Here is a 26,992-nt window from a genome sequence, read left to right on the forward strand (position 1 = left end):
GATAATTTGATGCCTTTTGATTATTATGTATGTTGGCTGAAAAAGTCATCACATGCCATCTGTATCATCGTACTGTACTATTATGTTATCCCGTTCTGGTCATTCTTTCTGTGGTTTCTTTGTTTTTGATTTTTCTATATATACTCCTGTCTCTCCATCCATGCTCTGGTAAAGCTATGTGCAGTCATGTGGCCATTCCATTTCCTTTACTGCCTACCCTTTGTAGACATCTTCACTAGTGAATAAACACTTGGCTTGCTGTGATAGTTACTTCTCAAGCCACACACAACCACTTGTCACTCAAGTTTTTTTGTCACAAGTGGGGAATTTCATGAAGCATTGATTTTTGTCAGATATTTTCTCTGACAAATTTTCTCTGACAAACTGACAAGCCACTGAAATCCTTGCATTTGCCCCCCTCCTTGTAGATTACAAAATATAAAGTAATGTGCTACACATTTGTCACTGATGTAATGGTGGATATGTCATTTGTTGGGTTTCTCCCAGAATCAAGTCAACCACAACCAGGCTGAACAGGACAAGATCAACAGGCTGAGCCAGGAGGTCGATGACCTTCAGGGCAAGCTGAATGAAGCTGAAGAGAAGTGCCATCAGGAAGTGAAATGGCGGGTCAGTGTCGAATCTCGGCTGGTGGAGCTCACTGACTATAGAAAATCTTCTCAGTCCAAAATGGTCAGCAACATACTAGAAGACAACAAACCAGTAAAAGTTCCTGCATCCCCCATCAACCCATCCACCACCCATTCCCCTTGCCCTCTAACTCACTGTTTGACCGTCCTTTGTCTTCTATGTTTGCATGTTACATGTCCTTGGCATTGTCAGTATTTATTAACATCATGATAACTTTCACCATTTAAACATTCAAATTCATCTGCAGAGACAGAATAGGTACTGGTATTTCTAATGTGGGAATCTATATCCACCTGAATTATGTTACAGCATGACTTATTCATTGCATATAACCTGTGTTTGGTTCTTCCTGCACACTATTTTTCTGTGGACTTTGAAAACAAGCAATGAATGTTTCCTTCCCATAAAAAAAGAAAATGAAACATTTATTAAGATGCACTCATACAATGTACATAAACATTTGTTGCTAATGAATGTTGAAGACTTTTTTTTAAAGTCAAGTTACCCATCAAAAGTGATACTGAAAAAAAAAAAGCTTTCAGTCACCCATAGCTAAGACTCTATTATATAATGATGTTGCAATTGATTTGTGATAAAGTACATCCTACATTTGCTTCAGAACAGAGAAAAGCATCATTATTAGTTTGAACTCAGCGCATGGGTCAAAAGAACTAGGGATCATGTACCATTCTTGGAGCTTTGATAACAAGACACCTGTGAAATCAGTCCACTTTAGGTGTGCACTCAGTGTGATGTACCTCTCTTTATGAGGTTTTACAATTTGTATCTCTTTCGATTTCAACCATGCAATTTTACCTATCAGTGTGATACATACATAGGCTCTCTTTATGCTGATTATATGCATGTGTTTTGGACAATGATTTTGTTTTCATTCATAATTTCATGCATGCAGCCTGTCCAGATTCTGTAAACATGTATTGTATTGTACCCTCTGTTTTAAATATTATTCAAAAGTCTATAGCATCCTTAGCAGTGTAGTGAGTACCCTGATTTGACCCAAACACAAAGTACACATTGTATATGGCCAGAAAACCAGAAACAAACATTGCTGTTGCCTATTACAGCTATCACAAGCACTTGGACAAGTTCTCTAGTGATAGCACATAGGTGATATATTGTGTAAATTATGATCAACAAAATTTCTCTTTTGTTGTCTCAGTTAAAATGAAAAAAAAATATGTGTTTAATTAAGGAGAGGACATAATGAAGTCCTGTTCTTCTGCTATAAAGCAAACATATTGAGGTCATTGGTGATTTAAACATATGCCCTGCTTTACACTTCATGTATTACACACTCCTCACATGGCAGACATCTTGTAATGGTGACATTGTTCAAAGATTATCAGTACATGTGTATGCCATGTGTGCTTTATGAAAGTCCCTGTTTGATAGTTACCATTTATTTGTCAAGATACTTTGAAGCTCCTTTACACGAGGCATCAAAAATGTGCATCTTGACTATTTCTTTTTTCTGAAATATACATGTAGCTCTGTTAAAAAATATATACTGTAAAACGAGGAAATTTCGCGAGCGGCAACATTTGCAAAATTAAAATGCACACGAAAGTTCTTGCCTACACAATATGCATTGGATGCCAGTGCCAAGTCGCTAAAATTTCATGCTGCGAGAAAGGCCGTCGGCTCCAGTTCACGAAATTTTCATGCTGCAAATCTATCATGTTTTACAGTATGTCACAAATCTGTCATGACCATTCAGTATAGTGTATAGAGTATAGGGTGTATATTCACAGTGTGTCATGATTTTATATCATGGTCGTCTCACATTACTTTTGCATGAAAATTTACAAACACACTTGTTTTTCAAACATCTACCTCCTTTGAAAATATGTGAGAAGTAGACAAATATACATGTAGCTCTATCAGGGCATTTGTGATTTATAGTGTGCTCACATTATATGAATGCACATAATGTAGCATAATATTATATCATAGTATAGACATGGTTAATTAAGTTTGTTAAAATGCATTGTCTTTTGTGTTGAAAAATGTAAGTGAATAAGTGCAAAGATATTACATGAAACAAACTTTTTATGTATATTTTCTGTGCTCAGTGTTGAGAATATGTGTGCATGTGCATTGTCAACGTCCTTTTAGTGAAGATATGTTTTTGTTTCTGCATTTCCATTCATGTGAAAATGAAATAACATTCATATGTTCCAAGAAACTACTAGGTGTACATTACTAGGACTGACTAAAATGTCCTGACACACTATTTGTTTCTGTTTTGCCTAATTACATTTGATTTTCTATGTGCAGGTGGAACAAGAGGAAAAAATTGCCTCACTACAGCAGTCTTTGGATGAATCCACCCAGTCTCTGAAGGACACTGAGATAGCGAGGGCAGGCTTGGCTGATGAGAAGGTTTCCATGGAGCTCAAGATGGTTCAACTTGAGGAAGAAAAAGAGGGTAATTCTACTTTCTTAATAAACTTATATCAAGGATAGTAGGCCTCACAAGCTCTCATAATTTTTCTTACATTTCTCCTAAGGTAGGCCTTTATGGTAACCATAATTTTGCACTAGATCCAGAAATATGTGCACATAGTGTTTCTTTCAGCTGTTCCTGAAGAGAAAAATCTGTGCTTTATTATGAAACTGGCATATCATAGTTGGGTACATGATTTTGCTTGTAACAATGTTTCCTGTGTATTTCATGTACTCCTTTATGAAGATGGCATGAAAGCAAAATTTCCAGAAATTAGACAAATTAGATTTAAAAAGTAGTGTAATATTATTGTGATTGGATAATAAGTTATTCAGAAGTACCTTTAGTGGCAGCCTAAGATATCTTTGAAAAGGTACCCATGGGTCTGGTAGTGGATGGCTCCTGCATACTCAAAGCTTAAAAATTGTGATCATATAATATGGGACCATGTATCACAAAACCAACCAAGAGTTGCATGCCCTGATTTTACTTGAGGACTCAAAATAAGTAAAATGAGTTAACCTAGTCCATCTTGAGTTTTTCATACTGCCTGAAAGAGCAATTCTTCTACATTATTCTAAAGTTTGGGATCATAGAACAAATAGGAAAGTGTGTTTTTAGCAATTTTTCTATGCATTTTTTCTATAACAATTTTTGTAGCACTTTTTCTATGCAGTTTTTCCATAACACTTTTTTTTTGTGTGGAATAGTGTGACTAGGTATATCCCCAAGGCCTCTTTTCATTTCTTAGATATTCTGTACACACTCTTCACTTTCAACTCTAATAACTGAAAGGATTATGCTACTGCTTTGAAAGTCAGTACTGTGGATAGAATGTGTTAATAGAGCATGCTTCATTGCAGCTTAATCTGATAGTCCCTTCATTGTCATTGCTGTGGTGTTTTACATCCTGTCTTTTGTCCCATTCATTGCACAGCTAGCAAGGCTTAGTAAGATTAAGCGCTTGAATAGACTCTTCTTCAGAGACTCTTTTCTCAGTAAACACTTTTCCAGAGTTTGTGCTTTCTTTGCAATATTTGGATAGGTTATGAGAGTGAATTTTAATTGAGTTATACATTTTAAGGCTTAATGTCAGCTCTTTCAGAATAGATGTCTGGCGACTTTCTGTTGGTTTTGTGATTTAGGGTCACATATATAATGTGATTGTGCTTATATCGTATAAATGCATACTATACTCTTTGCAAATGTTCAACTGAGTGGGGGGGGGGGGTGGTGGGGAGAAATACAAATAAATATATAGATTGTATTGCTGTATATCATTCTATAACACAGAATGTTGAGCAATGTTGAGAATAAGTGGAAAAATGAGCAAAGAAAATGGGATTCCATCCCGATGGAATGGAGAAAGATGGAGACAGAATGGGATTCCATCCTGATGGAATCCCATTTTCTTTGCTCATTTTTCCTCTAATGAATTATATTCATTTCTGGCCAGTTTCCCTCTGTTTGCAATGTTGAGAATGTTAACATTTACTCCAAAACTTTTTATTGTTAATTGAAGAAAGGGACTGATTCATAGGAACACATCTAGATATGTTGATTGTGTCTGCTTTTATCTGTTCTCATATCCTGGTCTCTGTCTTTAGTGATCTTACATAATAAAAATCATATGAAATATACCTCCCCTTCAGTAATCTGTGCACTTGAAACAAAGCAAATGTCCTTTGTTTACCAGGCCTAGAGAAGTCATTCTCCTGTCTGGAGGAGGAGCTGGCTAAGGAACGGAGAAAGATGGAGACAGAGTTCCAGTCCTTGGTGGAGATGGAGCGGGAGAAGGAAGTCCTCCTCAAGGAGCAGGTGAATTGGAAGGAACAGGTGGAGACACTGACCACTGACCTCACCAGGACTCAGGATACCAAAACTCGGCTAGAAGTGAGTTGATCGTGCCCAGTGGTGGCTTTGTAAAGAGCATCCCTAGAACTCTTGCCTTATTTATGTTCTAAAAGAGATACTATATAGACCAATATTTTGCAAGGTAATTATTTTTGCAAATTTTGCGAGTCAGGTGTTATTCAAAAATTCATAGACACACAAAAATAATAACTTTGCCCCCCAACATAAATGTGAAGTGCATGCATACACTATACATTGCTCTATTCAGCACTGTACTCCACAATCATGAATTTAACCACTCGCGAAATTGTCACAAAGTCCCAATTTGCAAAAATGTACACTTGTTAAATATATGGCGTTTACGGTAGCAAGGGATTCATATGGTCTTTTTTGATAGGGATAAAGGTTAATAGGCCCCCAAAACATCTTGAATGAGAAGAATTTTAATGCAGAGAGGGATGGAGGTCAGTCGTTGGTCAAAGGTCAAGATCAGTGAACTTCAACATGAAGGGCCATGAACATTTAAGGCCCATATAATGATTGCATGAGAAGCAGAGATAGTCAACTGCGCCACAGTTGAATTACTCCAGTTTTATTCGTAATTACTGGTCTGACTAATTTTATTGGTCAGTTATGGTTTGAAAAGTGTCATATGGGCTTGAGTTTTCAAGATAAATTAGTCTGCTTCCCACATTTATGGCATTTTATGCTATCATAGTACAATATTTAAGATTCAGATTAAGCCCCTATGCACATAGCAAAAAAGAAAACAGCCCTATGTTGAAGCAACAACTAATGTATCCCTTGGGTCAACAGTAAGTGAGACTGTGAGGACATCTGTTTTTGAATATGTTCTGAAAAGGTTGGATTGTTTCTGATTTCTGTCTTCCAGACTGCTGTTGGTGAGTTGAAGGAATCTAATGCTAAGTTGTCTGAGGAGAAGCAGAGAGCTGAAGCCAACATTGAAATGCTTCAGATGGACCTTGAACAAGCTCACTCACACGCACAGATCCAAAGCTCAATCTTTGCCGCTGAAAAATGCAAGATTGATGCAACAATAGAAAAACAAGAGAAAGAAATTGCAGAGTTGCAGCAAAATTGTCAAGAAAAGGATGAAGACCTGAAACAATTGGCAGAAAAAGCTAAGATGGCAAGTTCAAAGTCTGAGACATTGGAGGCAGAAGTGTCTGAAAAGGATTTCAAAGTTGAGTCTTTGCAGACAGTGATAACTCAGCTAGAGAGACAAGTACAAATACTGAAAGAAGGACAGAATGAAGAAGGACGTAAACATGAATCCAAGATGTCATCACTTCTCAGTCAGATTGAAGAACTGGAGACAGAACTTATGAATAGTCAGAGGAGCCAGACGGAGCAGGAAAGAGTGGTAGAGAACTTGAAGAGAGATCTAGAGGAAACAAAAAGTGAGATGAAAGACACTGAGAAAGAGTCAGAGTCCAAACTTACAAAATTGTCTGAGGAACTAGATGAGAAGGAGAAGCATGCTAACTCCCTACAAGAGCAGCTCATGACCTCCCTGAAACTTGTACAAGACAAGGAATCATCTTATCAAGAACTCTTGAAGAAAGAGAAAGAAGAGGCAAACGATGTAGAAATGAAACTTAGTCACGAGATTGCTCACCTGAAGAATGAGTTGGAATCATCTCAAAAGATCTTTGAAGATCTCAGGGGAGAAAAAGAGTCATTGGAAAGGGAGATGAAGAGAAATACAGAATCCTTTGATGAATTGTTGAGGAGGAAAGAGGAAGAGCTGAGTGTGCAGCAAATGGAGTCTGTGAATGTTATTGATGACTTGAAGAAGAAACTTGAGTGGTCTCAAACTGAAAAGAGCCAGCTGGAGGAATCAAGAGGAAAGTTGGAAGGAGAACTCTCATCACTGAAAGACCAAATTATCCACCATGAGGAGGTGATTGCTTCCATCGAGACAGACAAGAAACAGCTTGAGGAGGCATTAGGTCTTAAAGACTCAAACTTGATGGCAATAAGACAGAAGCTGGATGAAGCAGTCAGGTATGGTGCTGAGCAAGAGGAAATTGTGCAGGGAAAGGATGCATCCCTGACTAGTTTGAAAGAACAAATTCAAGATGTAGAAGAGAAATGGAGCAAAGCTACAGAGAATGTAGGGCATTTGGAAACAAACTTTGAAAAGTGCTCAGAAGAACTGAATAATATTAAAGAGTTGCTAAAAGAAAAGGATGAGCAGATAGAAGCAATGTCACAGGGCAATGAGGAGAGCATTCTAGAAATTGAAAGACTGAGGAAAGTTCTTTCTGAGACTGAAGAGAGCAATCACAATCACAGTGAAGAACTTGAAAGTCTTCGTACTGTTGTTTGTGACAGAGACAATCAGTTGTCCACAATAGCTGAGAAGCTGAGAGACCTGGAGAGTAAAAGCGAAGCTGAATCTGCATCTTCACTTTCGAAATTAGAAGATCTGATGAATGAAAAGGCAGATGAGAAAAGAAAGAATGAAGAGATTCTCCAGGAAATGCAGAATTTAATCACAGAGAAGAAAAATAGAATAACCTCTTTGCATGAGGTAGAGTCACAGCTGCAAGACAGTTTACATAAAGAAGCAACATTACAGGACCAGCTAAAAATACTTGAAAAACAAGTCAAAGATGAGAAAGAGACTTTGAGCCAAGCAGAGAATAGATGTAGTCAGAGTGAAAATGAAAAGACTCAGCTTGCTGAAGAGCTAGCTGTTGCAAAAGAACAGATGCAGAAACTTCATCTAGCCTTGAGGGAGAAAGAAGAGGAGATTGTACAAACTCAACAAGTCTTTGAAAACCAACAGAGGCAAAAGGAGGAAGAGGTGACTGCCATTCAAGAATCTCTTCAGAAAGCAGCAAGTGTTGAAATGGACATCAAGAGTCTCCATGAAGGAGAAAAACAAGAGCTTCTGAAAACTCTGGAGACAATGAAAACTGAGCTTGCTGACAAGACAAGTGCCATTGATAAACTAATGGAGAGGATGGCAGAGCAAGAAAAGAATGAGACAACACTGCAACAGAAGCTACAAGAAAAGAATGACATTCTAGAACAGCTCACTCAGAAGGTTCTAGAAAATGAACAGATAACAGCACAAGAAATTGAAATGCTGCAAGAAAAGCTAGCTTATGCAGAAAATCAGAAAGGTACCATCACACATGAGATGGAACAACAGATTAAGCAACTTCAAGAAGCCATCATGGATATCAAGATGGAAAAAGAACAAGTTATGGAAGAGTTGGATCAGAGGAAGGCAACACTGGAAAAGATTAGCATTCAGCAGGCAGACAGAGAACAACTGTTTAATGAAGAGCTACAGTCTCTTCAGATTGAACTTTCCCGCAGTCAGGATGATAAGAGGGTGGCAGATGACAAAAACAATGAGTGGAGAACAGATATGATCAAGAAGTTAAATGACAAAGAAGAAGAAGTGAGTTCCTTACAGGAGGATCTTAAACTCAGTAGGGACAAGATTGAACATCTCACCCAGCAGGCGTTAGAGACTGAAGAAAGACTACAGAGTGAGTTGACCGCTATGTCCAGCCACAGTGAGGAGACCGCAGAGCTCATTCAACAGATTAAAGAACGGGATGAGCGGATAAAACAGACTGATGAAGAAAATGCTGCTGCAAAGTCTGAGCTTGAGAACAGGGCTCATGCTCTACGTGAGAAGCTGAAAAAGGCTGTTGCAGAGGTAAAACAACTGAGAAGTGCAGTGGCTCAGAAAACTACAGAGGCAGAGGAGCTCACAGAAAGGCTAAAGAGTAAGGCAGACATAGAAGAGAACCTGAATATTGTGACTCAGAAAACAAATGAATACCAGAAAGAGCTAGCAAGGATGAGACAAGAATTAGAAGAGAGGGACTTGGCTCTGAAGACCTTGAAGGAAATGATGATATCTAGAGAAGCTGACGTCAAAGATCAGGCAGATGTCTTAACTCAAAAACTAGCAGAGGTGAATGCCAAGATTGATGAACTGAATACGGAGGTAAGGCAGCGAGATGAAGTAATCCAAGACTTGCAGACCACTTTAGCAGAGCGTCAGGCAGCTCTTGAAGGCATGAACCAGAGCTTTGTGGAAAGAGATTCGCTTATTGCCAGCCTGCAGGAAGAGCTGTCTTCTCATACTGCTAAGATTGAAGAGATGAAACAGACTTCAGCTCCTGATGAGTCTGATGGCATTAAAGATGAAATCGCGAAACTGCAGAAGGAGATAGAACAAGGAAAATTGAAATATGGAAAACTTCTCACCAAAGCCAAAGATGTGAAATCCAAGTTTGAAGCTGCCAACCAGAAAAATAGGGAATTAGAAGCTGAAAATGCAGCCCTGAGGAAAGAGGCTGGTCTGAAGGAATCTGCTGCAGTCTCAGAAGCTGAGGAGAAAGAGTCACATGAAGAGCTATTAGAGGTGCTTAGAAAAAATGATGAACTGAATGCTCAGGTTTCAGCACTAGATACCACTGTCCGAGACAAGGACATGGAAATGAGGAACAAAGAAGTCCAGCTCAGGGATACCACTAATGAACTCAAAAAGCTTCAGGAAATACTCACTCAAAAGGACATGGAAGTTTCAAACCTTAGGGCTGACTGGGATGTGACCAAGAGTACAATAACTGAGCTGACTGCTGAAGTTGATCAACTCAACTCATCCTTACAGGATTCCCAGGAGAAGAATCAGTTAATAGAGGAGAAGCTGGACAATGAAAGGAGAATGATCAAAGAGCTAATGGACACTTGTCAGATGAAGGAAGAGGGCATCCGAAAACTGGAGGATGATGCTAACGAGAAGGAAAGATTACTAGGTGAGTTCAAACAGGAGTTAGAAATCGAGAAGAAACGGTTTGCTGAAGCTGAAACCCAGGTGAAGGATACAGATCTACGGGTTGAGGAGTTGTTAAGATCCATTGAGCAGAAAGAACAGATGCTGGAGGAATTAAGAGCAATAGCTCATGAGAAAGATCAATTGTTTGAGCGTTTGGTGCAAAAAGATGAAATGGTTTCGCGACTCACTGAGGAATTGGCAGTGAAGTCACAGCAACTTGAGGAAGATTCTGGAGAAATGGAGAAAACTGTTACTACACTAAACAAGCATGTGGAAAGTCTTGCAGCAGAGCGTGATTCATCCGTAGAGAGATTACAATTGGTAGAGGCTCAGCTAGCCAAAGTGAAAGAAGAAAATGTTGCATATCAGAGAGAACTTGAGTGCCTGAAAGAAGAGCATGCATCTGTAAGTGATAAAGCAAAGTCAGCTGAGGAGTACTCAAGAGAAAAAGAGGCGATGAAGGCACATCTGAATTCCACAATGGAGGAGATGGCAAGACTCCAGACACAGAATACTGACATGCACTCTAAACTGGAGGAGTTGCGTGTTGAAAATGCAGGATTGATGGAAAGAGAAGTTGTCCTCAAAGATCAGGTTGACCAAGAAAAGACATCAGTATTGGAAAGCGAGGAGCTGGCATTGAGATTGCAGAGAGCTAATGAAGAACTCGTCAGGATTGAACAGGAACTACAGGAGAGCAGGAATGAGGTAAGTTATCCAGTGTATAAAAATAAATCTAGTAATTAGGTAATGAGAAGGTACAGTAGCTATATCTTCAAAACTCTGTTGCATAGATCAAGTAGATCTTTTATTGCTTTCCTTGACATGGCAATACAAGATCACATGAGCAAGAAAATACAAACCTCCGTGCAAGATATTGTAAAGATGCAATATGGGCATTTATTGAAATTTTTACTTGGAAGTCGTGTCTTCTCTATTTCTACTGCATTATCCACAGCATTTGGTCTGTGTAGTGATGTGGAATAGCATGAGGTAGCATAACATGTTGAACAAGTTTAGAACAGTCTAATGGCTTAATGGATGAGTTGACCTGTCCATGAGAGGTGTTGGCGGTATAGAACTGGTTCTCCCCTTGCCCCCCCTTTTTTTTAAGGTCCTTAACATCCCTTTTGCTCTTTTTAAGTGCTTTATCTTAATGCATATGGTCAAAAGGATCTGGTACTTGTTTTCTGTGAAATGAAAAATGCTTTGTAGCAATTATATTCTGCTTTTAAGTTGTCCATCATCTAAGGAGTTCTTGGTCTACTGATGCAAAAATGCCTTCCATTCTGTGTGCAATCACAAAATTCCCTCAGTTTTGCCTTGTATCAAAAAGCTTAACCCAGTTCTTGCAGAAAGTGAAGGAACAGTGATGTGTAAAATTATGCACGAAGCCATTTTCAATTATATTTCATATTACCAAGGCTACCTGTGAATAAGGCCTTCAGTGCAACAATAGCAATAAAGGAGAGAGAGAAAGAAGGTTATTTGAATGTGTTCTTGAATGAATGTCAAGAGATATCTGCTTTTGAAAAAAAAAGTGGAAAAAATGGGGGGAAAAATTAAAAATGCAAAAGTGCAATCACATATAGAAAATATGTATCTAACAAGAGGTATGCAAATGTTTGCTCTATCAATTTGGGGGAAAAACAAGTAGAATAAAGTACATGGACTAGGGAAATGTGCTGTTAAATTTTCTTTTTCTTCTTCAGTTTACCAAGCTTGCTGATGCTTTTAAAAAGGAGCAGAGCCTAAAGACCAGAGCTGAGCAGAGAAGTGAAAAACTGAAGGAGCAGATTCAGAAAATCAAGGAGGCCAAGCGGAAGATGTCGTTAGAAATGGAGCAGCTTCGTCAGGACAAGGAAAGTGCCTCTGAGGGCATTGTCAAGAAGGAGGAGAGTTATCAGGACAGATTAAGCAGCATGGAGAAGGAAGTTGAAGTCCTGCGCCAGTCTCGAGATGAGAGCTGGTCTGAAAAATCATCCCTTCAAGAGAATATTGACAGACTTACCAAGGAATCCAAGGAGCTGCAGCAGGAGAGTGAGCTTCTGAGGAGTGTTGTAGAGGAGTCAGGATCAAGCCTTGATAAGGCAAGGAGAGACTGTGATGCCATGAAGACACAAGTGGAGGATTTGAGAAAGAAGAAGGTTCGACTAGAAGAGGAAAACATAAAAATGCGAGGGGAGGTGAAGAGACTGGTGGGTGAGGATGAAGTTAACAAGGTGGAGTTAGAAGAGTTGCGGATGGGACTGAAGGTAGCAAGAGAGAAGGGTGACAGGTTGGCAGCTGAGCTGAAGGAAGTGGTGAAGACACGGGGTAAAGAAGGGGATGGGCTGAAAGCCAGATTAAAATCCGTGGAGGGGGAGCTAGAGGCTCAGCAGAAGTTGTGGGAAGATAAATATGAGAAGGATGTTGCTATTTATGAAAGGAGAGTAGCAGACATGACTGAGGAGCTGAGGAAGAGTAATGATGATGTTGTTAGTGCCAATGTGGAGATTGGTAAATTAACAACAGAGAAAAATTCACTGCAGGTCATGAACACTGAGCTTGCAAACACCCTTACAGAAGCAGCAGAGAAACTACAAACAGCAGACCATGCCTTGGATGAAGCAAGAAGGGAGGTGGTGAGACTGCAGGAGGAAATTGCTGAGATGCATGGTATTAATGAAGGGGCAGAACAGTTGAGTGGGGAGAAGGCAAGATTGGAGCAGGAACTGGCAAACCTTGCCCAAGAGAATCGTGAGCTTGGTGATGAACTAGAGCACTGTCAGTTAGAGATTGATGAAGTTGGCTCTGAGATGAGGGAGTTGCGGGAGCAAAACAAGCAGCTGCAGCAGAGGCTTAGGGACATGGAGGCAGGAAAACAAGACCAAATCCAACGCCTCCAGAGTGAGATGTCTTCTCAACTTGCCATCTTCCAGGAGGAAAAGTCGTCCGTGGCTGTAGAGATGGAGTCACTTCAAAGGCAGTATGAGGATGTGCTGAATGATACCAGTAGTCTCCGGGAGGAAGAGGAGAGGTTGCAAGAGGAGTGTTCTAGGCTTCTTACTGAAGCAGAGATTATTACCAAGGAAAGGGATGAGCTGAAGAGTGAAGCTGGGGTGCTCTCTGCACGTGTCCAAGGACTTGAGCAACAGCTACAGGGCCAGGGGTCAGTGGATGAGAGGTAAGCCACAATTTGTGCTTCTACAGCTTAGGGAAGAGACAGGGAAATGTTTGATGGTTAGTACATTATTTTTTCCATGAGCACAATCTGTCCAAACAGATATGATTAATCAAGACATTTTTAAGTGAATATGTGTAGAAACAGAAGTGCAGTAATATAGAAAAAATTTATCTCTGGAAACCAAGTTTTGAAAAGCTTGTTTGCTCATATAAGTCTATCCTCTTTCCAGAATCTAAGACAGGTGTAGGTGTGGTTGGGGTCGGGGAACTTGCTCACTTATCCTTTATGTCAAGAGGCAGATGACAATGTTGTCTGGGTCACAGAGGTTATTTCTCTAATTTTACTGTTTTCAATGCATCAACTGCCAATACAAAGAGAAACAAACAGCCCAAAATCTGAAGGTGCATTCAGATTAACAAACAGATGTTCTTATAATTTGCAGACAGGCAAAAGGACAAGGAATGTTGAATGCATTAATGAGTAATGAAACTGCATGATAATTGTCCATGACATGTCTTTGAGCAAATAGTGATTCCTCAATTTTTTTTTTTTTTTTTTGGGGGGGGAGGTTTTCTTTAAAAATTCATCCATGTAATTTCTTTGACAATATTAAGGGCTTCTTCCAAGACTTATTTATTTATTCTGTTTTCCTGATTGTGCTGTTTTAGGTTGCAACAACTGCTGGACTCTGAGCAAAAGATAAGACTCGAGCTGGCCCGGTCTACAGAGGACAGGGATAGAGCTATCCAAGGCCTACATCAGAGGGAACTCAGGCAAGTTTTTAGGGGCACAACATTTCGTCGCCGGTCACACGAACCGACGAATCACTCGATTTTGGGTCAAATTTTCGATTTTGAGATTTTCAATCATTTCGATAGTAGATATTCCATACTACATATTCTGAAATTCTCAGTGTGTAATTCGGTGTAATTTTTACGTAGTTATCACTTTTGTAGAAGTATGTAATTCCATTTGTGAAAATTATTTGTTTTCCCCATAGACGCGTGTGTTAAACAATCAGGCGATTCGACGGTTCGGTGACCGCGCGTACTAGTACGCGCGGTCACCGAACCGACGAATCAGTGCGCATTGACTTGCGTGTAATTTTTGAGATTCAACAGTTCATTGACCGCGCGCACAGTGCGCGTACTATGTAATACATGTGTTGACAATGACAATGACAATGTACATGTACATATGGACACACATGGAAAATGACAACGTTCTTTGCAGACCGAAAATACATGCATGCAGCTCTTTGACGATTTCCCGCTTATTTGTTAACAATACAATTCGATAAAAACTTCACAAGTTAGAGCAAGAGTTGAAGTCTGATGTACTACAAAAATAATTGGAAATTATAGACATGAAAGTGTAGCAACCATAAGTAAAAAATGGGTTAACTTCAAATGCGATTTTCTTGAATTGTCATTCTTACGCAAACCTGAGGGATTCGTCGGTTCGTGTGACCGGCGACGATTTGATAACTTTACCTTAATAAGGTAACGGGAAAAAGCTGTACGCCATCCCCATATTGGATAGATATCTAAATATATTGTATAATATATCCATGAGATATTTATAACATGGCTGTGATTTCTGTACTGAGAAAACCAAGAAATAATGAATGGCCTTTATTGAATTTATTGAGTATGTAAATTCTGTGCATGACTCTGATTGCGCATTTTAACGATATGCACATGTTCAACACTTATTGCTTCTACATTTTTGGGCCCACAGGATCACTAAAAGCATCAGGCAGTGCACACATGTGTACATTGTAGACTAGCTAGATTATCATACATGCATACACAGTGTTTGCAACTTTGAGCTTACAATGGCAAGCAATGCAATGTATGTTGCTCTACAAGTGTACATCTTAACAGAGTTTTCAACCCACAAAAGATTGCACGAATGTTGTTCTCTTGTGGAGTCATTGGTTATTACCTCCACCAAGGGAGCATTACCGTTGGTTTGTTTGTTTGTTCGTTAGTTAGTTAGTTAGTTAGTTAGTTAGTTAGTTTGTCTGTGTGCAAAATAACTCAAAAAGTAGTTAACGGATTGGGATGAAACTTGCAGGAAAGTTTGAGAATGACACAAGTAACAAACGATTAACTTTTAGTAGTGATCCGAAATTTTGGGGGAATTTATGAAGGATTTTTTATATTTTGGCAGGTAGGGTCAATGAACTTGGGAGTTAAGGCTGTGCGTATTTGAGGTTTGCATGCGCGCACTAAAGTGCGTGCTCTAGTTTCTGCTAGGGCAAGGCGCACCATGCAGCTGAGGGTTTATGACGTAACAAAGGCTTCTACATGGGGAAATTGGGCGACTTGCAGCACACAATGCTATGAGTACGTATGGTGGAAATCACTGATATCTCTGTGGATGAACAAGATCAGTGGTGGAAATGAGCTGCATACTTGGCGGAGGTCTGCACTCTCAGAGTGCTTTTCTAGTTCAGAGATGAAAATGTTTGTATTTATTTTTCATATTTGTATGTTACACTTTGACCTATACTGTAGATGTGAAACTCTGACACAGAGGGTAGCTGGCCTTGTAGAGGACAACAAGAGTCTAAAAGTCCTCCTCAGAAATAAGGAGCGCAATCTGAAGGATGCAGAGCAATACATCAACAGATTGAAGAGCGAGTTTGCTGCCCTCACTCAGCAGGTGGAAGAGAGTCAAGGGAATGTCAGCAAGATGATGGTATGCCAGCATGTTATATCATAATAGATGTGTGGATGACAATATGCCACGTGATGTATTCCCAATGCTCTATGAGAATATTCTTTCCATTTAGTTTAACTGCATGTTTAATCTACACCTCAAAAAACGCTTAGTCTGTTGTAATATGTAGACTAATTAAGTGAACATATTTTCAAAGAGAGCTACCACAACAACGTCACAGAAAGAAAAACTTATATTTATTCATAATTGTACTTCCTCATTGCTAAAAGTATTTTATTAATTCATGTAAAAATTATTCCAGACCTAAAGTAACTCACCAATATATGACTCTGTAATTTATAGTTTTGGTTTTGTTTTCATAGTAATGACCATTATTGAAGGCAATATTAAAATGCCTTTCTTTACAGCAAATGTTTTGTTGGAAATTGTCAGTTTATTGCATGGTCTTTGGTACAAATGGAGGAACAGTTTAATGCACTTCAGACTGTTTTTGTAATTTTGATTTTTTCCAGACTTCCTGTACCTTCATACAATGTACCTCTGTATCAAGGAATTATCATAGCGAGTTCTTTGTACATTGGGTTGGTTGAGTACAGTTCTGTGTATGTTCTGTATAACTTTTCATAAAATCATATAAAAAAATGTAAGTTGTATTCATCTTTGTGAAAAAAAAAAATGGTTGTTTTGCTGTTGCTGCAGGTGGCTGAATCACCAATGATGAAGGAAGAAGTGATTGTCCAGCGCAGTGCTCCAACCCAAGACCAGATGGCTCCAACCCAAGACCAGATGGCTCCTTCTACTTCACCATCCCCTCTGACCATCAAAGAGGAAGAAGTCACACTCCTGACAAACAAGTTAGTTACTTTCACTGTGACATCTGGGAGCTTTAGATTTGTGTGGACGCTTCAGACACTGATTACATTGACCATTCTCCTCACTCCCCGCATCACATTGCAGAGCAGTTTTAGATTACATGGAGAGGCAGCCTATACAAAGTAGAATGGCACCCCTGTGATCAGTGCGTCAAGTGGACGCAAAAATTGCCCAGGACGCGTGGTGAAATCTCAGCTGACGCAAATTCAATTTTGATAAGCGATTTTGCGCGTGTACAGAACAGGGTTGGGTTTTTTTCCCTAAACATCCACATCGCAAAAATCTAAAGCTCCCTATCCTTGGATAAGGCAGCATCTAACTTTCCTGGATATCGGTGAACCCTTTCAAAACACAGGCTCTAAGAGAGTATTACAAATACATGTTTTCATGCCTGTCAATACAGCTTTTTAGACTGCAAGAGAGTCCATCTTTTGTCGAGCCCACCGGAGGTGAGGGGAGACTAAGGGATCGCCTGCGGCGTCTGTCCGTCCATCGTCCGTCCGTCGTCCGTCCGTCCGTCTGTCTGTCGTCTGTCCGTAACGCTACAAAAACTTCAATAACTCTTTATTCTGGGCTTAGATTGCAATCAAACTTCGAGGGAAGAGGGGTCATACAAAGTATCACATTTTACCGTATATGAAGGTCACCTCAAGGTCAAAGCTCACAGGCAGGGGTCAATGAACTTTAGGGCCCAATGTTAAGTTTTTATGGCGCGTTTCTATTATGGGTCATAACTTTTGATCCATAACTCCATTTGTGACCAAACTTGGATGGTAGATGTCCCTTGGGGAGTGGATGGTCACCACAAGGTCAATGGTCACAAGCATGGGTCAACGAACTTTTAGAGCCCAATGTTAAAGGGAGTGTACAGTTCTGGTTGAGGTGAGGATTTAGCTTTTAACGTTTTGCGAGATATTAAAAAACCACTCAATGAGATGTCAAAGAGCATGCAATTCTAAGGGGTATCAAAAGTTTATTTGATGAAAATCTGCTTTGAAATGGCTGAGATATCCAAAAACAAGGTGAAACAAAGAGATCCTAATAAAAGCGTGGCCTGTCGCCTTTTATTATTATCTTTTTTGGATATCTCAGCCATTTGAAAACCAATTTTCATCAAATAAATGTTGAATCCTTCTTAAAATTACATGCTCTTTCAAATTTCGTAACAGGTTTCTCATTATCTCACTTAGGAATGTTATAAACCTGAATCCCCACCTCGACCAGGACTGTACAGTCCCTTTAAGTTTTTATGGCGTGTTTCTATTATGGGTCATAACTTTTGATCCATAGGTCCGTTTGTGACTAAACTTGGAAGGTAGATGTCCCTTGGGGAGTGGATGATCACCACAAGGTCAAAGGTCACAAGCAGGGGTCAACGAACTTTTAGAGCCCAATGTTAAGTTTTTATGGCGCATTTCTATTTTGGGTCATAACTTTTGATCCATAACTCCATTTGTGACTAAACTTGGATGGTAGATGTCCCTTGGGGAGTGGATGGTCACCACAAGGTCAATGGTCACAAGCATGGGTCAACGAACTTTTAGAGCCCAATGTTAAGTTTTTATGGCGTGTTTCTATTATGGGTAATAACTTTTGATCCATAGGTCCGTTTGTGACCAAACTTGGATGGTAGATGTCCCTTGGGGAGTGGATGGTCACCACGAGATCAAAGATCACAGGCAAGGGTCCAATGTTAAGTTTTTATGGCACATTTCGTTTTTGCCATAAATTTTTACCCTTTTACGTCTCTTTTTATCTGTTATATCTCTTTTTTTATCTGTTATATCCCATTCGCGTACAATTTCTTGTACGCGAATAGGCGAGACACATTATGGCACTTGCCTTGTTTTTTGTTCCATTCGTATTTGTTATTCTAAATGTTTATTTTTGGTGAGAATAAGAACCAAACTCTTACTGAGCTGCTATCCACTTGCAGCCACCATTGTGATATCAATGTACATCAATCTACCTCCTGACCTCTTGTTTCTCTCTCATTTTTAGATTGACGGAAGCTGAGAAGGAAAGAGAACAGTTGGCCAGGACAGTATCCCAAGTGGAGGTAGTAGTACTTTAATTCATCTTACATTGATGTTTTCATGCCTGAATGCTTTCCCATGAGCTTATCTGAAGATTACAAGGAGTCTGTGTGTGTGCATTTTGTGAAATTTAAATTATACCAAATTAGTGAAATGTGTTGTTTCCAATAAAATGGAAATTTGGAGATGGATGTCATTTTGAAGGCTTTAGTCAGGGGTATATTGAGGATTAAGAAGAGGTCATACACAGAGCTATTAAAAGAGATATCATCATTGGCACTTTTCTTCAACATAGTGCCACAAATCATTGCTGACTAAAATGGTACTGGTAGACCTGTGACTTATTGAGCAATCGTAAGGATGGGAACTTATGAATATTATTATTATTGGGGCATTGTACTCAACTTTGATGCTTTCTACACATTCTACAAATTGAAGAAAGGATCTTAACTTTTGAACTTCTGTTGGCTATGGTCCAGTGCTCACTGAAACACACTTTATGGGGTAATTATGATTTTGTTTTATTGTTATTGTCAGTGTTATAAAGAATAGTATTTAGTATGACGACAACAGACTATTATACTCAATTAGTTAAAGTCAAAAGAAGCATTTGGGCCCCATTTTGATATCACGACTGAACTTCTACAGCACAAATAAAAAATAAAAAAATAAAAAAAAAAGCCTCTTCCTTAGCCCCCCCCCCCCCCCCAACCTATTTGCACCACATATTGCACACCACACATTTTTTTTTTATAGTTCTTTTAAGATTTGCTGTAGTTAAAGATTGATGATTAATTCCTTCTACAGGCATCCCTTCTGTATGAGCAAGAACAGAGGGCCTATGTTGAGGAAGCTTTACGCCATACCCAGGAGAGACTACGAGCTCAGCAGCAGCACACTGACCCTCATCACTCCTCAATGTCGACCCCTATGGCAATGAGGAAGGAGTACAGTCTTTACATTGATTCAGATGATGAAGACACTCAACTTATGGTGAAGGCATACAAGGCTGGCCATCGCTTGAGTAAGTGCTCTGGTGCTGCTGTCAAACTCTACCTTATTTATGATATAATATAATTTTTATTATTTTATAAGCATGTAATGGGCTGTGCTTGTACGTCAGACCAAGCCATGTAAATATATGAAATATACGTATCACCCTTTATTGAATTTAGCATTCAATTATTTTTCAAGTTGATTTGCAACAGGTTCTATATTCAGTCATATAGCAAAGTTTTCATGAGCAGAAACTTACATAGTCAATTAGGCACATACACATGTACATTGTACACCAAATACATGTGCATCTACAGGTTTTAGCATGAAGAGTTGAAATATTCTCGAATGATATCTTCCTAACTCCATTGACCATTTGAGTCAACTTTGGGTTACAAGTACCTCTATTGGGGGGGAAAAAAAAAAAAAAATCTTAGCTTCAAGGAAACGCTACCGTTTGTGTGTAGTGTAGTAATGTTGTACATGTACATATCATAGGAGCTTTCAGTTAAAGCCATATTGAGTGCTGTTCAAGAGCATGCAATGAATTACAAACAGGGGCTTTTTGCCTTTCTAAATTTATGTAGATGAATGAAACTGTCTTACATACTTCTAGTTGCCATGGAGATATCTTAAATGTGTATACACGCTGCATTAAGATATTTCTCTTCTGTGTTTGACAGCTCGCCATGGTAATACATTTGCGAACAAGTTAAGGAGATGCTGCAAAGGAAGAGGGTAAGTGATGTGAAATACATGTAGGTGATTGGGACATCTAGTTGATAGTATTTTTGAAAATGCTTAAGTCAGCATGTATGCATGATGATATCAGATCTTGGAATTTTGATAAGTACAGGGGAGTCCCGCTATAGCGAGGCCAGACACAAAAATGATGAGGTAAATTGTTCCATCTCAATAAAAAATGAAGAAAAACAAAGCAGACTTTGTGCAAATATAATGAGGAAATATTTGTTCCAAACCAAACAGTGGTCAAATTGAAGCACCATGTCAAAACCAGCAAAATACTGTTGAGTACCAGATTACTATTTTCTAATCGCTGCATGCTAACAGTTTGCTTTCCCCCACAGATGAGCTTCATATATTCAGTTGTACATGTGTGCTCTGCATTATCTGAGCTTTGATTGGCTTAGTGAATAGAGTCATGTTGACCCATCAGTTACTTGGGAGATGTCACTGTTTGTATGAGAGACTTGGAACTGCTTTACTTGGCACTGATGTTTGCGGGATGGAGTGTGGTACTTTCTATCTGTACTCAAAATATTTTTTAGTCTTTGGCCAATACTTTGGTCATATCGTCCTATCAGAAACTCAGAAAATTGATGCATTATTCTTGAACATAAGGATCCTTGTTTCATGTGCCGTGCTTGGCACTGTGCACCTGACATTATCGAGAAAAGGACATTCATTTTTATGTCTTTTATCTTTATATCTTGAGAATTTCTTCCTCTGCAATACCTTTTGTGAAGACGTTATTTTGTACATTTTACATACATCATCATTTTGCTTGCTCCTTTCATCCATTAGAACTCATCTCTTTTAATCTATAATGTCACACATGTTGTTTCATGTATTTCTCTGAAAGTGAGGCTGCGATGTCCAGTCCATCTCAAGCAGGAATTGGTTGGTATGATTGCTATGCATATCAGGCACAATTGCAGCTGAAATGGTTATGACAAGTTCATTGTTTTGTGTTTACTGGGAAGAATGAGGAAAGGAAATCATATTGAATAAGACTTAGGTCTTATCCTCTTCTAAAATAAAGTAAAATGTCTGATGCAAGTAATCTACATACCATTTGACTTTGATGTCAATGATAATGCTCTTCTTCATTATCATGTATTTAATCTCCAGAAGTCTGACGAGAGTTGTTCAAGGTGGACTCAGACCACGATCTCTTGCTGTCATCTATGCTGCTGCTCTTCATGTCTTACTTGTCTACCTCCTGGCTTTTGGCTGTTAATTCTCCAAACTTCTCTGGCTGTGCTCCTCATCGAAAGAGGATACTAAATACAGAACATGTGACTGGAGGAATGTAATCACCCTCAAAGCTGCTGCCAGCAGTAGTGAGTTTCCATGACCAGTGATGCAATTTCCTAAGTTTGCAACCTCGTAGTGAATACGGACATTGCCTGTTAGTTACAATATGTCTAATGCAGGGGCTGAGATATATCTATTGTAACTGATTTGTATTATGACTTGAAGAAAACTGAAGTGCTTTGATGATTATGAATGTTGTATTGGTGAAGAGCAACGACAATGAGCAACCATGATTCTGTAGTGCCATGTGTAGGGATGGTGAAATATCATGCCATGTTTAAGGATAATGAAATATCATAGTAAATCATATGTCATTCAGCTTCCCTCAATTTTATTCAGATGAGGTTTTTATCATTTTTTTTATCCACAATTTGATGAGTTCAATGCTTATCATCTCTTTTATTTTATGTTGCTAAGTGACAATTCTTTTAAGATTAGAGAGTTTTGCCACATCTGCCAATGTGGATATTATCATTAGCCTAGGGAGGTGTGCATGTATTCATTCCATTTGATACAGAATGTATTGTATGAAATAGGCCTTGACTTACTTGACTGTAGTATTCTTTGAAATAAAAGATAAACAACATGTATCATGTACTGCTAACATCTTTTACTTTTCAATTTCTATGTCCATAATCAAACTCTCTCTATATATTATCATCAGTCAAATTAGGTGTATCAAAAATCAGTGATGTGTAAATAACAAGAGCCCTGTCACAGTGTCTTTTTTTATTTAATTGCATTTTCTGTGCCATTTGATATGATTCGATGTCTGATACATGTACTCTGTACGTCATATACTTATTGAGTCTAATTTTTTTTGCGAACTGGGACTTCCTGACAATTTTGCAAGTTAAAATTCGTGATTTTGGAGTACAGTACTGAACGGAGAAATGTATGCGTGCACGTCACATTCATGTCTGGATTAATGGTACTATTTTTGCGTGTTTTTAAATTCGCAAATAGTACCTGATTCACAAAATTTGCATAAATTAAAACCTTTGTGAAATTTTCGGCATATACAGTATCTGATGAAATGAAATTGTCAATGTCTGTTCTTCTGTTTATACACTACTGTGGCTGATATTTTCACTAATACACGTTTGTTAGAATTTATACTGCCAGTTACTTGATACTTCAAAACATATTTTTGTCATTGTAACTGTTGTCAAGCACAGGGTGTAATGACTTAAATGACAATATTTCCTATATATTCCTCTGGCAGAACCTGATTCCTCTGTCATTTATATTATCAGTGAGTATGTGTTGCACGTGTCTGTGTCAGAGTGTATGTGTGAGTGTGTGTGTGAAGTGACACAGATGTCATCAATGAATAGCATCTTACTATTTCCATTATGGAGCACCTCATGAAATGCCACACTGTAGTGACAAGGCAGAGCATCAGGAGTAATGTATCTATGGTGATGGTGTTAGTAATGAATTTTCCTGAAGCTGTCAGTATCTAATGTCTGTAAATTGCACACTGAATGCTTGTGAGCTAATTTTTCACTGTTTTGTTTTTGAATAAATGTCAGCATAGGTTGTGCAATTAGGGTGTAGTGGGGGAAAAAGAATCTCAAGCCAATTTACAGTTTTGCAACACGTCAAATGAATTGCATGCTTCATATTGTGCAGATCAAAAATTGCCATGTATCTGAAGTATGTATTGTTTTCTTCCAACATATGTGAAGGAGAGTGAGATATGCCATTTGTGACTTCTGTTTTAACAGTAATATTATTTGCTAAATATCAGTTTGGTTACTCATGTTAGTTGTAGGTAAGCCAAATCATATGATGTGTTGATATTTCAAGATACCTGGATAAACTCACTGCATGCATATATTGCAAGTTTTTCTGTCAAATTTGACATTTGCATTCAAATGACATAAACCAATATGCAGACTTTTCTGATGTTCACAAATGATTTTGTGGAAAAGTGAAATGTTAAGAAATCACCTGTGCTGCCAGATACAAAATTAATTTCTGCCATTATATATATATATATAGATATATTATATGTTACAAGTTTGCTGTGTTCCCTGTGGGGTAGACTTTTAACTCTTTATGTGCTAATGATATAAACCCTCTAATTGCCACGTTATTCTGAGACAGCAATGTAGTCATGCTTTGGGAAGACATTCTGTATTTCAAATTCATGTAACTTAAATCTGTTTAGCTGGACCTGCAGTAAGCAAAATTGTAGAAAAAATGCCAAGCTTTCCTTTGATGTAAATTGCATGACAGATCTATGATTGTTTTTCGTTTAAATGACCAGTAGCTACATTACTGTAGAGGCATGACTTTTGCATACAAAACAGTGCCTGAAACTTAGAATTTACTTGCAAATCCAGTTGGGAACACCACTTGATAGCCAATCACCACATAGAATGCAAGCTACATGTGATAGGAATGGAATCGCAAAAAACGCTTTCATTGTACGGTGGCATTTGGCTGTTTATCGATTGGTTTGGGCGGCTTCGTGTGTTTGAGTAGAATATGTGAAGTTGGCACGCCGTCGACTGGTCAGGAATGCGAACGTGGCACATAAAGAGTTAAATGACAGTGGAGACAAGGGGTTATTTGAACATTCTCCTGGAGTGCAATGTGTCATACCATACCCATGTCAGAGGAGTGTTCAAATACATGTACTCCCAAAAGTGTACTGTACTGTACAATATCCTGCCAGAGAGTGCTCGGAGCGCAAAGTGGTCCAAAAGCGTCCCATGCCAGGTACCAACTGTTGACATGAGAATGTGTGTAGGAAACACTGCATCATAGTACAGGGATGTGATCCTCTTTGTTAGGGACACCTGTATGTAGCATAAGCACACAAGGTGAATGACCCCGTTGCTGTATAAGGTGTGACCCCTCTTGATACTCGAGATCCAAAATAGTAGACTCATGAGGTATTCACTGTCTCAACAGAGCACTCAAACCCCTCAAATTGTCACGTTACTGTACTGTTCACTTTGCTTTTGAGCTTTCAAACAGGGCCGACAGCACTTGTCCTTTGTTGACAGTTCCCTACATTCCAAGGTATTTCCAAGATTGCACAGAAACCAGTCTTCTAATCAGCAGCAAAGAAATCATCAAAAAGGAGATGTAGAGCTGTTGTGGGTTTGCTTTGGATGTGAATGAAATAATGGTAAAAAGAATCTGCTATTCATTCATTTTGATGCTGTCACAGAATTACGGATGATATTTTGTATCACAAGCAGTATGTGTCAATTCTTATATTAACTTTGTCATGGTTAAGCAATCTTGATATTCTTTGAATATCATTTCATATTGTTTGATATTGAGAACAATTGTATTTACAAGATAATTAGAAGTCGGGTACATTTAAAAGAGAAATTCTTTTAGTGTCTGGCTGATTAGTCATCCCTTTACCTACAATATAAAGGTTTATTTCAAGACGTACCAGCAGTAGAGTGGATGCATGTTTGATATATCTTGATTTGAAATTGCAATACTAGTGTGATTGCCCTTCAGTGATTGATTACATTGTTTCACTAGCCTTTATATGAGTAGCATGCATTAAAGATGCATGCACTGTACATTAATTAATAGAATATGCATTCTAAGTCTCCATCCATATAGAGTACCGTATATGGATATAAAAAGATGAAATAAATAAGAGATGATATTTAATAAGTCAAGGAGTGCACATTGTATCAATGACAGTCTGGTTGTCTTTTGAGAGTGTATGGGACTGAGAAAGAGAGGACATGGAAAGAATAGATCAACACTTAACGTTAACAACATTCACATATTATGTATGGAATTGATATCACCATATATATATATATATATATATATATAAGGAATTTATATATATATATATTTTTTTTTTTCCTGGGGAGGGGGGGGGGGGGGGGGAGTGGCAGACTAAATTCTGATGAGACCATCAGGTATCTTACCAAAACCAGTTTAAAGAGTAATTGGACCAAACTTCTACTACCTTCAGGTCTGAAATTTATCAAACTTATTATTTTGCGGAATTATGCCGGGGGGGGGGGGGGGGGGTTGTTTTGTTGTTTTTTTTTTTTGTTGTTGTTGCCTGTTCTTCCAGCTGTTACTTGGATACAGCACGTAGATGAAGATATTCATAATTTCTAACTGAAAGGATCGCGTATCTTCCTATTGTTTCCCATGTTATCAGAAAATTTCATTATGACATCTTTCCCTTTTTTTTTTTTTAATTAGCCAATCATCCTTGTCTGTCAAACTTAATAGTTCTCTGGCATGCTCTCCCATTGAGATGAGACCTTTGTGTCAAATGTAATTTTGTATGTTTTCTGGTCAGTGATATGAGAAATTAAGGCCTAGGCTATGTTCAGCTTCCTTATATTATCTTTCCCTAGAATATAGGAGTGTCATTTCCCAATGTCTTGAAGTTATAGAAATGACCCCAGTCTTAATTTGATTTAAATAGAGTTAAGTCGCAAAGAATTAACAGAATCTTGAAGCTTTATTACATGTAGGCCTACTGTACTAAATTACATTTAATTGGGAAATGTTCAATATTCACTAAATAATGATAGCATCAATTGCCATGTCATATATGCAAATAAGGTAAGACAAGATGTTATTGGCTTACAACTCCCCATTGTTAAAATACATGAAAATATAGAAACGTGGTTTGTCTATTTAGTAATTACACTTGGCATAGGCCTACCCTCAACAGTCAGTGTTACAAAGTTGTAATAAATCACTGCTGTAATATAATCTGTTATTTTTATTTAATTTCATTAATAGAAATTCACAAAACGGGAAAGTTGTGAAGATCATATTAATAATAACTACCCGTAATTCTCAAAAGCTAGTCTTCAAATCAGGGGAGATTTATCAGATTTTTTAAAATCAAATGCTTTGATCAATTTGAAAGTGCAAGTCCTTTTGAAATCACCGAATACGTCTTATGATTAGTCAGCTTTCAGCAATTCACAGAACAAAATGACCCAAACGAGCATGCAATAAAGAAATACATGTACAGCTGATTCATTTTCACCATAATGCAGGACTTCGCCGACAGATTATCCCTGATGCATTGTTTGACGTGAGGAGGGACAACTGACGATGGTTCACGCTTCTGTAACAGGGCTCATAAAAATAGACTAACATCGGCGAGCACGTGGTGTTTTCTCTACTTTGTTTTTATTTATTTTTCCACGCGACTTGCTCGCTGTCAACCAGCTGCGTAATTTGTTTCGTGCATGCCACCCAGCGCCTGCCGCCTGCACCAGTAGTTGGCTACGTAGGTACGATGTAAGGTTACGAGCGCGAGGCTTGCACACGATTGGTAACATAAGGAGATGAGCAGCCTGAGTGATAGGGTATTGAATGATTGATATCGCAAAATACTGATGCCG

General features: G+C 38.5%; 1 protein-coding gene across 6 annotated transcripts in view; it reads left to right on the top strand.

Moving 5' to 3' along the window:
- The window catches only part of LOC140228486 (uncharacterized), a 44,547-nt gene extending 19,293 nt beyond the window's left edge, over positions 1–25,254 (top strand). For 3 of the 6 annotated variants that reach the window (XM_072308698.1, XM_072308702.1, XM_072308703.1), the window contains 12 exons: positions 508–723; positions 2,950–3,100; positions 4,815–5,011; positions 5,865–10,511; positions 11,516–12,969; positions 13,638–13,742; positions 15,492–15,675; positions 16,357–16,511; positions 18,532–18,592; positions 19,374–19,590; positions 20,246–20,300; positions 21,435–25,254. In XM_072308698.1, the coding sequence (XP_072164799.1) occupies positions 508–723; positions 2,950–3,100; positions 4,815–5,011; positions 5,865–10,511; positions 11,516–12,969; positions 13,638–13,742; positions 15,492–15,675; positions 16,357–16,511; positions 18,532–18,592; positions 19,374–19,590; positions 20,246–20,300; positions 21,435–21,543 (7,551 nt within the window). In that variant the 3' untranslated portion in view covers positions 21,544–25,254. The remainder of the gene's footprint in view (positions 1–507; positions 724–2,949; positions 3,101–4,814; positions 5,012–5,864; positions 10,512–11,515; positions 12,970–13,637; positions 13,743–15,491; positions 15,676–16,356; positions 16,512–18,531; positions 18,593–19,373; positions 19,591–20,245; positions 20,301–21,434) is intronic. The other 3 variants (XM_072308699.1, XM_072308700.1, XM_072308701.1) reach the window with 3 other exon arrangements.
- Positions 25,255–26,992: the final 1,738 nt, after the last annotated feature.

This window comes from Diadema setosum, chromosome 5, assembly GCF_964275005.1.
Source record: "Diadema setosum chromosome 5, eeDiaSeto1, whole genome shotgun sequence".
NCBI classification, from domain to species: Eukaryota; Metazoa; Echinodermata; class Echinoidea; order Diadematoida; family Diadematidae; genus Diadema; species Diadema setosum.